The sequence below is a fragment of the Sinocyclocheilus grahami genome, unplaced genomic scaffold (genome assembly GCF_001515645.1).
Source record: "Sinocyclocheilus grahami isolate Dianchi unplaced genomic scaffold, SAMN03320097.WGS_v1.1 scaffold655.1, whole genome shotgun sequence".
Taxonomy (NCBI): Eukaryota; Metazoa; Chordata; class Actinopteri; order Cypriniformes; family Cyprinidae; genus Sinocyclocheilus; species Sinocyclocheilus grahami.
In genome coordinates, this window is record NW_015505834.1 from 1089844 (window position 1) to 1102587 (window position 12744).

General features: G+C 39.7%; 1 protein-coding gene across 1 annotated transcript in view; it reads right to left on the reverse strand.

Annotated features, from left to right (window-relative positions):
* The window catches only part of LOC107558672 (low-density lipoprotein receptor-related protein 1B-like), a 33496-nt gene that overhangs the window by 16161 nt on the left and 4591 nt on the right, over nucleotides 1-12744 (reverse strand). Inside the window, exons 12-27 of the mRNA XM_016242329.1 lie at nucleotides 11384-11704; nucleotides 11089-11307; nucleotides 10838-11005; nucleotides 10264-10527; nucleotides 9974-10189; nucleotides 8753-8965; nucleotides 8410-8673; nucleotides 8120-8335; nucleotides 8052-8058; nucleotides 6993-7062; nucleotides 6404-6491; nucleotides 6170-6322; nucleotides 5831-6094; nucleotides 5541-5756; nucleotides 575-742; nucleotides 291-494 (exon numbers count right to left, since the gene is read on the reverse strand). Coding sequence (XP_016097815.1) covers nucleotides 291-494; nucleotides 575-742; nucleotides 5541-5756; nucleotides 5831-6094; nucleotides 6170-6322; nucleotides 6404-6491; nucleotides 6993-7062; nucleotides 8052-8058; nucleotides 8120-8335; nucleotides 8410-8673; nucleotides 8753-8965; nucleotides 9974-10189; nucleotides 10264-10527; nucleotides 10838-11005; nucleotides 11089-11307; nucleotides 11384-11704 — 3051 coding nt within the window. The remainder of the gene's footprint in view (nucleotides 1-290; nucleotides 495-574; nucleotides 743-5540; nucleotides 5757-5830; nucleotides 6095-6169; nucleotides 6323-6403; nucleotides 6492-6992; nucleotides 7063-8051; nucleotides 8059-8119; nucleotides 8336-8409; nucleotides 8674-8752; nucleotides 8966-9973; nucleotides 10190-10263; nucleotides 10528-10837; nucleotides 11006-11088; nucleotides 11308-11383; nucleotides 11705-12744) is intronic.

The following is a 12744-nucleotide window of genomic DNA, read 5'->3' on the forward strand; positions in this document are numbered from 1 at the left end:
CCCATCTTTGCAATATTTGTCCCCATCACACACATGGCTGCACAGGGCACACTCTTTCCCATTACTACAAGGTTTGGATCCCAAGGGACATTTCAGAGGTAATGCAGCACTTGCGACCACACGACCAGTGTCTAAAGTTGAAGGGGGGAGAAAAAAAAAAAAAAAAAAAAGGGAATCGATTGGAAAAGTTGCAATTAGTTCCCCCAAAAATTAAAATCATACAACTCTCAACTCACTTCACTCACTAAAAAAAATAAATAAAAATAATTTATGCATACACACAGACTTACAGCAGTTTTTCTCATCTGAACCATCTCTACAGTCTGGTTTTCTGTCACAAAGTTGCTGGCTAGTCAGACACACCCTCTTCTGGTCACAAAGCAAAGCACAGGTGGGGCACTGTTTCTCATCTGACCCGTCAGCACAGTGTGGCTGGCCATCACACATCAGGGCTTGCTTAACACACTTCCGTCTGTCCTTGCACAGAAACTGGCCTGAATGGAGTACAGAGTCATCATTTCGAAATTGACTTTTAAATATAGCATTTAAGAAAACGAAAAATTCCATCCGTTACCTGGATCTGGACATGAATATATGCAAAACTGCTCATCAGCTCCACTGGGACAGTCAGCCTTTCCATCACACAGCTGGGACTGTGAGATGCATTTTGAGGTTTCATGACAAAATACAGAAGGGCTAAAGCAGACTGGCTGGTCTGTGATGGACGGGCTAGTAATGGGAGCTACAAAACAAATCAATGAGTACAGTTAACGTCTTGGCCTTTATTTTATTTTATAAATGCAAATTCTTTAAATAATTTTTTTTTAATACATTTAAAACATTTCCTTTATCATAAAATCAGACATATCCTATAAAGATTAAAGGGGTCATATGACGCGATTTCAATTTTTCCTTTCTCTTTGGAGTGTTACAAGCTCTTGGTGCATAAAGAAGATCTGTAAAGTTGCAAAGACTAAAGTCTCAAAATCAAAAGAGATATTCTTTATAAAAGTTAAGAGTCAGCCACACCTACCTAAAACGGCTCGTTCTAACACGCCCCCACATGTCTACGTCACTATGTGGGAAGATTTGCATAACGCCGCCCAAATGTGCACGCAAAGAAAGAAGGCGTAACTTTTATTCTCGCTGTAGTATTGTTGACGCTGCAGCCATGTCCTGAAGACGCTGTGTGCTTCGTTGTGAAAGCGAAACTACTTTGTTTGGTCTTCCAAAAGAGAACGAGATCCACTTCGTCATGCCTAGAGCTTATCTGTGCTGGTCGCTGAGGTAATACATCAACTTTCACCGTGGATAAAACGGAGTCCAGCCCGGGGTCCGTCACATGTGGTTGCCGCTCATTCTTCGCATTCGCCGGGCGCGCCGTTCTCGACTTCGCCGCCTCAGCTCACTCTATCCCGGCCTCAGCGCACGCTAAGCCGGGGCTTCGGCTCACGCTAGCCCGGCCTCAGCTCAATCTATCCCGTCCACAGCACACGCTAAGCCGGGGCTTCCCCTCATGCTAGGCCGCTGTGTTTTTCGTTGTGAAAGCGAAACTACTTTGTTTGGTCTTCCAAAAGAGGACACGACGACAAATCAGTGGTTAAGTTGTATTTCCAACACTGTTCCAGAACAGTTTAACCCAAATATCCAGATGTGTGCAGCACATTTTATGGAGGACTGTTTACTGATCCTGGAAGAGTAGACTACAATGCCGGCAGTTCTGACTCACGCAAGTACGTTTTCATTTAAAGGATTTGCCACTTATGATTCAAACGCGCAAAAATTTTTAGGCACTAGAGTAGCACTTGTTGTTTGTCATTTCTCCGATCACAAATGCAGACAGAGTTTTGTGTTTATGCGGCGCGATGCAATGCAACGGAATGCGTAAAAAGACAGTATAAGTCATAATCAGTAATCATGTCCCCACTGGATGCAACAAATGCCTCGTTTATAATGGGTTTTAATGTTTTTGTCTCGTGGCTCCGGCTGGACATGGCATCAACAGTATGGTAAGGGGCGTAACATTTCCGTCTCACGCTTGAGGTAATCGGCCAATCACAACGCATTGGATAGCTGGCCAATCAGAGCACACCTCGCTTTTTCAGACCGATGAGTTTTGTAAAAATCGACGCGTTTCAGAAAGGCGGTGCATAGAGAAGAAACAATAATGTACAGTATGTTGAAAATAATGTGTTTTAAAAACTTTAAACCGCATAAACACATTTCATTACACCAAATACACAAAATAATGTTCTTTTTAGCAGCATCATATGACCCCTTTAAAAGTTCTTTTACCTCAGATTTTCATGCCAAAAAATAGGGATGCCCCGATACCACTTTTTCCAGTACTCGCCCGATACAGTTACTTTTATTTTTGGTACTTGCCGATACAGAGTACCGATACCAATATTTTCATTGCATTTGTAAATTTTTTAAATATTGGGTACAGAAACCAAAAGGAGTATGTATAATGTTAGTTGGTTAACTTAATTTATCAAATATATAGTCAAACCAAAATTTATTCAGACACCTTCAACATTTCTCACATTATCACAGTTTATTCGCTATAAGTAGCACAGGTAAAGCCTATTTTTAGAAATAGTCAACAATACACTGTATGGGTCAAAATTATCGATTTTTCTTTTATGCCAAAAATCATAAGGATATTAAGTAAAGATCATGTTCCGTGAAGATATTTTGTAAATTTCCTACCGTACATGTCAAAACTTAATTTTTGATTAGTAATATGCATTGCTAAGAACTAGGGATGCACCAATACCCCTTTTTTCAGTACTCGCCCGATACCGATACTTTTATTTTTGGTACTTGCAGATACTGAGTACCGATACCAATATTTTATTGCATTTGTAAATTTTTTAAATATTGGGTACAGAAACCAAAAGAGTATGTATAATGTTAGTTGGTTAACTTAATTTATCAAATATATAGTCAAACCAAAATTTATTCAGACACCTTCAACATTTCTCACATTATCACAGTTTATTCGCTATAGTTTATTAAATGATAATAAAATATGACAAGAACTCAGAGTTAAACTGTGTCAGAACAAATTCAGCTTGATAATGTCATATAACTTTGATAGAAAGGTATGTAATGGATTACAATAAACCAAATGTCGGGTGACCCTTAGCCTTAATGACAGCCTGTAGTCTCCTGGGCATGCTGTCACCCAGCTTCATGCAAACCTCAACTTCAGTTTTTTCCCCAGACTCGGGTCGGAATAATTTTTGGTCCCAAATTTGTTTCAATTTTACAGGTAGAATTTTTGGGTATAATATAATCACAGTTTAGTTTATTTTGCTATCCTCACTTACATCTGGTCACGACATCTGGTCTCCGAATAATTTTTGGTTTGACTGTATATCCTTCTGTTATTTTCACACTTAATTATGCCCATTAAAATGTAATTTTACATATTTGTTACTTTCACTGTTAATTTTTTTCTCTCCATGGTAGCCTACATCTTTAATTTAATAGCATTAGAGCTGCTCCATTGGAGCGGCTTAGTACTGTAATCACGTGCTTTGCTGTAATAATGCTGGGAACCACTCGTTAATCTCCTAACTGTGATATTTTCAGAAATAAGTTGCATTTTTTTTCATCTGAAACGTGCTGCGACTTATATTCCAAAGCCACTCATATAATGCAGAAACACTCAAGCAAACAAAACACACGCAACGCGTGCATGTATTTGTACTGATGCAGAATAGTACAGCCGAGCGCATTTCACACAGGCTGCTAGATTCACTTTCGCCAGAAAGTTGTGTATGCTTAAGGTTAAAAATAAATGACGTTTATAGTCGATGCCCCTATAAATGGTCTTATTTTTACGATTTAGTTTTAATCCAAATGACGCGTGTGCTAAGTGAGTGAACGTCAAAGATCACACAACAGAAGTGCTCTCTCTCTCTCTCCCTACCGTTAAGTAACTTGTGCATTGCTTTACTTACTTGTTTTTGACGTATCCGACCGAACTACAAACTTTCCAGTGATGTCTGTGAGAAAGGTATATTCACTCGACAAGCTCGCGCATCTGCGCCGCCGCGCGCTCAATCCACTCAGCGTTTGTAAAAATCGACGCGTTTCAGAAAGGCGGTGCATAGAGAAGAAACAATAATGTACAGTATGTTGAAAATAATGTGTTTTAAAAACTTTAAACCGCATAAACACATTTCATTACACCAAATACACAAAATAATGTTCTTTTTAGCAGCATCATATGACCCCTTTAAAAGTTCTTTTACCTCAGATTTTCATGCCAAAAAATAGGGATGCCCCGATACCACTTTTTCCAGTACTCGCCCGATACAGTTACTTTTATTTTTGGTACTTGCCGATACAGAGTACCGATACCAATATTTTCATTGCATTTGTAAATTTTTTAAATATTGGGTACAGAAACCAAAAGGAGTATGTATAATGTTAGTTGGTTAACTTAATTTATCAAATATATAGTCAAACCAAAATTTATTCAGACACCTTCAACATTTCTCACATTATCACAGTTTATTCGCTATGGTTTAGAAAATGGTAATAAAAATGACAAGAACTAAGAGTTAAACTGAGTCAGAACAAATTCAGCTTGATAATGTCAGATAACTTTGATAGAAAGGTATGTAATGGATTACAATCAACCAAAAATGATTCTTACAGCTGTCAATATTTACACAACTATCAATACTTTGTCGGGTGACCCTTAGCCTTAATGACAGCCTGTAGTCTCCTGGGCATGCTGTCACCCAGCTTCATGCAAACCTCAACTTCAGTTTTTTCCCCAGACTCGGGTCGGAATAATTTTTGGTCCCAAATTTGTTTCAATTTTACAGGTAGAATTTTTGGGTATAATATAATCACAGTTTAGTTTATTTTGCTATCCTCACTTACATCTGGTCACGACATCTGGTCTCTGAATAATTTTTGGTTTGACTGTATATCCTTCTGTTATTGTCATACTTCATTATGCCCATTAAAATGTATTTTACATATGTGTTACTTTCACTGTTAATTTTTTTTCTCTCTATGGTAGCCTACATATTTAATTTAATAGCATTAGAGCTGCTCCATTGCAGCGGCTTAGTACTGTAATCACGCAATTTGCCGTATGCTTAAGGGTGAAAAAAATGTTTATAGTGAATGCCCCTATAAATTGTCTTATATTTACGATTTAGTTTTAATCCAAATGATGCGCTAAGTGAGCGAACATCAAGATCACACAACAGAAGTACACGCTCTCGCTCTCCATTCCTCCCTACCATTAAGTAACTTGTGCATTGTTTTACTTGTTTTTGACATATCCGACCGAACTACAAACTTTCCAGTGATGTCTGTGAGAAAGGGATATTCACTCGACAAGCTTGCACATCTATTTTTTAAATATATATATATATATATATACACACACATACATACACACACATATATACACACACACACATACAATTTAAAACAAACAACAACAAAAAAGTTTATAACTTAGGTTCGGTATTTAATTTCCATAATCAAGGAGTTAAAACACTTACCACAGTTGGCTTCATCAGTGGCGTCCACACAGTCTTTCTCTCCATCACAGAGGAAGCTCTCTGGGATGCAGCGAGTTTTATTATCACACTGATGTTTGCATTCGTGCGAGCGACTGAAACAGTCCAGTTCATCAGAGCGGTCCTGACACTGAGGTGTGCCGTCACACACCTGCTTTCTGTCGATACACATCCTCCCATGAGCGCACTGGAACTGATCTGTGAGGAAACATTGTCAGTGACACTCGTTTGAGTTACATAAGACAGTCAGGGATCAGTTATATGAGTTTTACCTGCTTTACACCGATATTCACAGTCCTGTTCATCTGATCCATCTTTACAGTCCATCTCTCCATCACACACATGACTGTAAAGCACACACTCACGTCCGTCCTTACAGGGTTTAGAGCCCACACGACACCTGAATGTTGTGGAGACTGTTTCAGAAGCAGTGGTGGGACATCCCATCTCATCTGACCCGTCAATGCAGTGAGAGCGGCCATCACACACCAGATCCCTCTCCACACACTTCTTCCTGTCCTTACACAGGAAGTCACCTATAAGAAAAGAAAAAAATTGCGACTACACATGCTTTAATATAGCCATATTTTGTACAAGTAAACTCTGAGTACCTGCGTTTGGACATCGGTCAAAGCAAAACGTTTCATCATATCCATCAGGACAGTCTCTCTTGCCATCACAGAGCATGGTGTGAGGGATGCACAGCGACCCGTCACGACACAACACAGCAGGACTCTCACACTTCACCACCTTTGTGGGGTACCCTGAAGACAAAACCATTTAAATTGATTTTAATTAAATTCGTAAACTCAAATCACACATAGTACAGAAGGAACGATTCCCACCGCAGTCAGATTCATCAGTGCCGTCCACCGTTGTTGAACGCCGCGCACAAATTACGTCACTGTGTGTCGACCGTCTTACGTACACCGTCTGTGTGAATACAACCCTTTTAATGGTACTGGGAAATAGTTCGTGCAAAATCGTCCCAGTACTCTTGTACTGTACATTTAGTTCTGGAACTAAAGCGGTGCGAAAGGCCCTTTTGTGTCCGAATCTACCAAGCAGATTGTGTTGCTGAAGCTGACAGACATATGTGGGAAGATTGTTTGGAGAGGAAGTTCTCCAAACACACAGGACTGTCCAGCGATTGTCAGCAGGCTGGATGGAGAACTAAGGGTCTCCTAGTGGAGGTGGGACATAGAGGATTTGCAGCCCACTTGTTAGTCAGAGTCATTTGCATTAAAAATGACATAACTGAGCGAATGTCACTTAATGACAGTTGTCATAAACATGCATAAAAAAAACCTTCATATTCGTGACATGTGTCATGTCAGTCTTATGCACACCCCTTCAAGTAAAGTGTTACCCAATTGACCTATCGGTATGCCCATCCCCTCGAACGCAGATTAGCCAATGGCACGGGGCAGTTACATGAGGAATGGAAGTGCCATAGAGAAACATGGGAAGATCCGAAGCTCTCATCAGTTTGATGGCGTTTATGCTACAAAAATGGTAAAACAATGTGCCTGGGGTACTTGTAACACTGCCTATCCTCTCAGGATACCTGGAATCAATGGAATTCATTATTATTTAACCTTAATTTTTTGGTTGTCATACTCTCATTAAGTTAATTTTAATCTACTACAACTGAACGTTAATGTCATCTTGTGCTTCAATAAGGTGTCTCTGGCTAACATTAAAGTTAGTAAGTCCATGCTAATGTACAAACCTATATAGCTAACTGTTCTTTCATCATGTACAGTGTACGTCAAAAACACAAACGAAGGTCTACATTTCAGTGCCTCTCCATGTTAAATTGGTTCAATGTAAATTAATTTAATCATACTCTCTGATGCATGTTGTCATATGCGATCATGACAGCTGTAACATGAGGCTTCTCCCGCTTGCATTGTGATCTGTAAGCCCTCGCATCCATATTAATCTCGTTACCTACCATTTCATTTTAAAATATTTTGTCCCTCCATGGCATATTTTAGTCCCACTTGAATGCGCCTCGATGAGAGGTGGTCCTATGTCCAAAATTTATCAAAAACATCCTGGGACAAGGTTTTCACAGTGACAGCTGTCATTGTCCGAGTTAGCAACAGTAATTAAAGGGGCAGGGCTTACCGATAGGTCAATTATTTTGACAAACACAGATAAAACCGTATTAATGGAGCTCAAAGGAATAAATTAACAGAATACAGCCCCTTTAAAAGGTATGCCTGTAATTTTCTGATGTTAGAATACTTTTACCCATCCCAGCTTTATATCGAAAAAGTAAAGCTTTTTCAGGTAAACGGTCCACATGAGTGAACCGATTGAAAATTGAAGAAAAAAATATGACAACCAGTGGTGTGAATTTGGGTTGGAGTTGTTTGTCAAACCAATGAAATGTGGAATTTTTGGGAATCCTATTCGGACACAGTCTTAGGAAACCTGTTTGCAATTCCGCTTGGTGATGCTAGCGATTAGTTCTCCTTTAAATACTCACTGACTGGGAATACATATAAAAATGCACGTAACATGATAAAACCTGCATTTTTTTGTTAACTCACAGCAGTTGGCTTCATCAGTGGCGTCCACACAGTCTTTCTCTCCGTCACAGAGGAAGCTCTCTGGGATGCAGCGAGTTTTATCATCACACTGATGTTTGCATTCGTGTGAGCGACTGAAACAGTCCAGTTCATCAGAGCGATCCTGACACTGAGGTGTGCCGTCACACACCTGCTTTCTGTCGATACACATCCTCCCATGAGCGCACTGGAACTGATCTGTGAGGAAACATTGTCAGTGACACTCGTTTGAGTTACATAAGACAGTCAGGGATCAGTTATATGAGTTTTACCTGCTTTACACCGATATTCACAGTCCTGTTCATCTGATCCATCTTTACAGTCCATCTCTCCATCACACACATGACTGTAAAGCACACACTCACGTCCGTCCTTACAGGGTTTAGAGCCCACACGACACTTTAATGGTGCCGGTTTTGAATTTCTAGCCGCCATGTAACAAGTCATCTCATCAGAGCCGTCAAGGCAGTGAGAGTGGCCGTCACACACCAGATTCCCATCAATACACTTCCTTCTGTCCTTACACAGGAAGTCACCTGACACAACATTACAGATGTCTCAGCATTTTCTTTGGAATAAAAGATCATTCACATTGAAGATAAAGCAAAGACTTACCAGGTTTTGAACAAGCATGTACGCACGAAACTTCATCAGAACCATCCGGACAATCTATCTTTCCATCACACAGTCGAATCTGGGAAATGCACAATGATGTTCCTGGACACATCACGGATGGACTTCTACAGACTGGAGGTGGAGGTTGCAAACCTTGTTCCTTGTTGCCTTTGTTTAGTGTCACCAAATTTATATCCCCTCTTTTAATCTCAGCTGTGAACATAGATCAGGTTTTAATAAAGGTTAAACACAGAACAACAAATAAAACGGTTACTCATTCCACATGTCACCGTTTAGGTCACTGCAACTTCCAGATCAGGCGAACGAACACACACACGAAACTGTCTGCCTCATGAAAAAAAAGAAAATTGTTAATATTTGCATCATTTGTGATTTATATTTTCCACTCGCAACCCAGCCGCAAATAATTAGAATGCATTTTTTATTACCTGAACCGCGAATTATCCACAGCGCCCGTGGATATAGGAAACGCTAAAAAAAGTTTGCTGCGTAAATCAGACGGACTTAATGAAAATGCAAATTCATTCTCTGACAGCAGGAGGTGCTTTATAGCGGGAGAAACAGAGGTTTCCCCAGTAACGGCTGTACACAACGCAGTGCTGAGCTCACAAACGCTGCTTTATCAGGCACATAACACGCAAGATGAGGTAAACCGATATATCGGTCGATCTCTAAAAAAAAATAAATAAATAGGCATAAGTTACTAGTTATTATAGTCAAGCACAAGAGTGACAAAACCATCAGTTTAAAGTCAACATGAAACAACACTCACTGGCTAAGGAAAACCTGAACTGTGGTCTATAAAAATACATTTGTACAGAAAATAAAAATTTTGTATTTATAAACGTACAATTTAAAATAATTTAATAAAATAACTCCCTAAAAAGAATGAACTCTTTTGTTTATCTGCATGCCATGTAACTGACATCAGAAAACCGTGAACATTCAAACGTGACTAAACAATATTCTAGATATATGGTCTATAGATCTAAGGCTAATAGACTAAATAATAAGGTATTCATTTAATTTTTTTCATTTAATTTTTGGTGAAAGGGGTCCAGCTGACAAAGTTTAAAATCTCTACCTTAGAGCAATCAGGAATAACAAATCCCACAGTAAGAGAGGAAAACTCACTCATCAAAAGGTGTTTGGAAAAATTTAAAAAAAGAAACTAAAAAACTCCATATCTTCAAAACTCACAGCAGTTGGCTTCATCAGTGGCGTCCACACAGTCTTTCTCTCCGTCACAGAGAAAGCTCTCTGGGATGCAGCGAGTTTTATCATCACACTGATGTTTGCATTTGTGCGAGCGACTGAAACAGTCCAGTTCATCAGAGCGATCCTGACACTGAGGTGTGCCGTCACACACCTGCTTTCTGTCGATACACATCCTCCCATGAGCGCACTGGAACTGATCTGTGAGGAAACATTGTCAGTGACACTCGTTTGAGTTACATAAGACAGTCAGGGATCAGTTATATGAGTTTTACCTGCTTTACACCGATATTCACAGTCCTGTTCATCTGATCCATCTTTACAGTCCATCTCTCCATCACACACATGACTGTAAAGCACACACTCACGTCCGTCCTTACAGGGTTTAGAGCCCACACGACACCTGAATGTTGCCGAGACGGTTTCAGAAGCAGTGGTGGGACATCCCATCTCATCGGACCCGTCAATGCAGTGAGAGCGGCCGTCACACACCAGATCCCTCTCCACACATTTACTTCCATCCTTACACAGGAAGTCACCTGAAAAAACAGAGCACCGTCTTTCAATCTAGATTTTCTAGAGTCTAATGACAACAAACCAAGCTAAAAACAAACAAAACAGAAAATCCAATCAAAAATCAAAAACAAGTCTATACTAAAAATACTGCTAGTTGAAATTTTAAGGTTGAAAATTACACAAAAAAAATCAGCATCATAACTTGCTGTATAACAGGTCTCAAGCATTTAGAAAACTTAAAAAGGAAAGTCATACAGGATTCAAACACCATGAAGGTTAGTAAATGTATTTTAATAATGGACTTTTGAGTGAACCATGCATGTCAAAGTATACCTGGCTTTGCACACATGTGCACACATGAGGCTTCATCAGATCCATCCGGACAGTCTCTGTTCCCATCACACCGCTGAGATCGACTGATACACACGCTTGATCCATGACAAATGACTAGGGGACTTTTGCAAGTCAACTCAGTAGGACGCACATCTTCAGCTGTTGTATCTAAAATGCATACAAAACTAAAAAATAAATGAAGCATAATAGCATAAAAGACACAAAATGAAACCCAGAGGAACATTACAAACCTTGTTGGACTTCCCTAAGGGCAACAGATAAGCTAACAACTCTATTCTCTACCGCCACCCCAGAGACACGAGCTCCATCTTTGCGATTCCACACTGTCAGGATGTTATTGAACAAGGTCACCATGTAGGGTTCATAAGCAGCCATGATGGAGCCAGGAACAACCCAGTCTTTACCAGCAGAGTACCTTCTCATCTTCAGTAGACTCATAACCTGCAAGTCTAAAGCAAAAAACATGAATTAAAACGTGCAGTAACGTGCAGACTAATAGTTAATTCAGAAGGAAAAGCCACTAACAAGACTCCATGTTCCAAAGGAAGCCATTTGCTTTACGATCAAACACAACGCGGTCAACTCCATCCTCCTCAAAGCTGAAGATAGCCTCTGCATTTCCACCAATCAGACCCAGTTTCATTCTCATGACCTGACCTCCCTCCAGCCAGTACAGCTTTCCTCTCTGCCAGTCCACAAAGAGGTCTAGAATTGCAGTTCTGGCTTGATATAGCTGTCTGGAGATACTCTGGTCAAGGGTGCCAATGGTAGAAACGCCAATGGAAAGTTCATCACAGGCTAGCCAATACAGATTCCCAGTCCTCTGGTCAACTCTGACGATGCAGGCTAAAGGAAGGGACACAAGCGAAGTCAGAATTATTTACTTTGAGCTGGAATAAATATAGCCGAGATGTTTAAAGTCTGTCTAGGCCATCTCCATTAAGTATTCAAAACAAATCGATCCACAATGCACTGAATCAAAATGTAAACTCAAATCAAACTCCAAGCCAGAAACTGATTTTTTGCACAAGTACACAAACACCAAAGATTAGCAGATCCCTCGCGAGCCCATGCTCTCACTGTACATGTGTTGACCATGACAATAAAAAAACCCTTCAATAAAATTAAGACATCAAATAAAGGAGAATAAATGTGCCAATTCCCTAGAAAAAAAAAAAAAAAAAGTTTCAATAAAAGAATTTTGATAAAATGTCATGCAGTGTAACGATCAAGCAAAAAGTAATAAATTCTTACATCTACATGTGTGTATACGTATCAGTTGTCCAAAGTTTAATATATTTTTAAAAGGTAAAAAATAAAATCACCCAAAAATGAAAATTTGTCCATAAATTACTCACCCCCGAGGCATCCTAGGTGTATATGACTTTCTTCTTTCAGACGAATGTAGTCGGAGTTATATTAAAAAATGTCTTTGATCTTTTAAGCTCTTTAATGCCACTCAGCGGGTGTTGCATGCATCTGTCCAAAAGTAGTTAAATAAAAAGCACCCATCCATAAAAAAAAACAACAACAAAAAAAATTTAAAAAAACGCGGCTCTGGGGGGTGAACAAAAGCCTTCTGTAGCGAATCGATGCATTTTTTTTGTAAGAAAAATATCCATATTCAAAATGTAATAATCACTTTAAATGTAGCTTGCGCCATCAGTTGTACTCGGAAGCAGTTCCGGGCAGATGACGTATGAGGTCGGCTTTGCGCATGCACCGCTCAGAAGTGACGAACGTGGAAGCGCAGGGGAGAGATCAAGACAAAACAACGGTCACTTATTAGAAGTACAAAACGAGAATTTGTAAAGAAGAATGTCGGAGGATTTCGATATAAGCCAAGAGGAGAGAGGTTTTCCTGCTCCAGTAAGGAAACTCTTCGC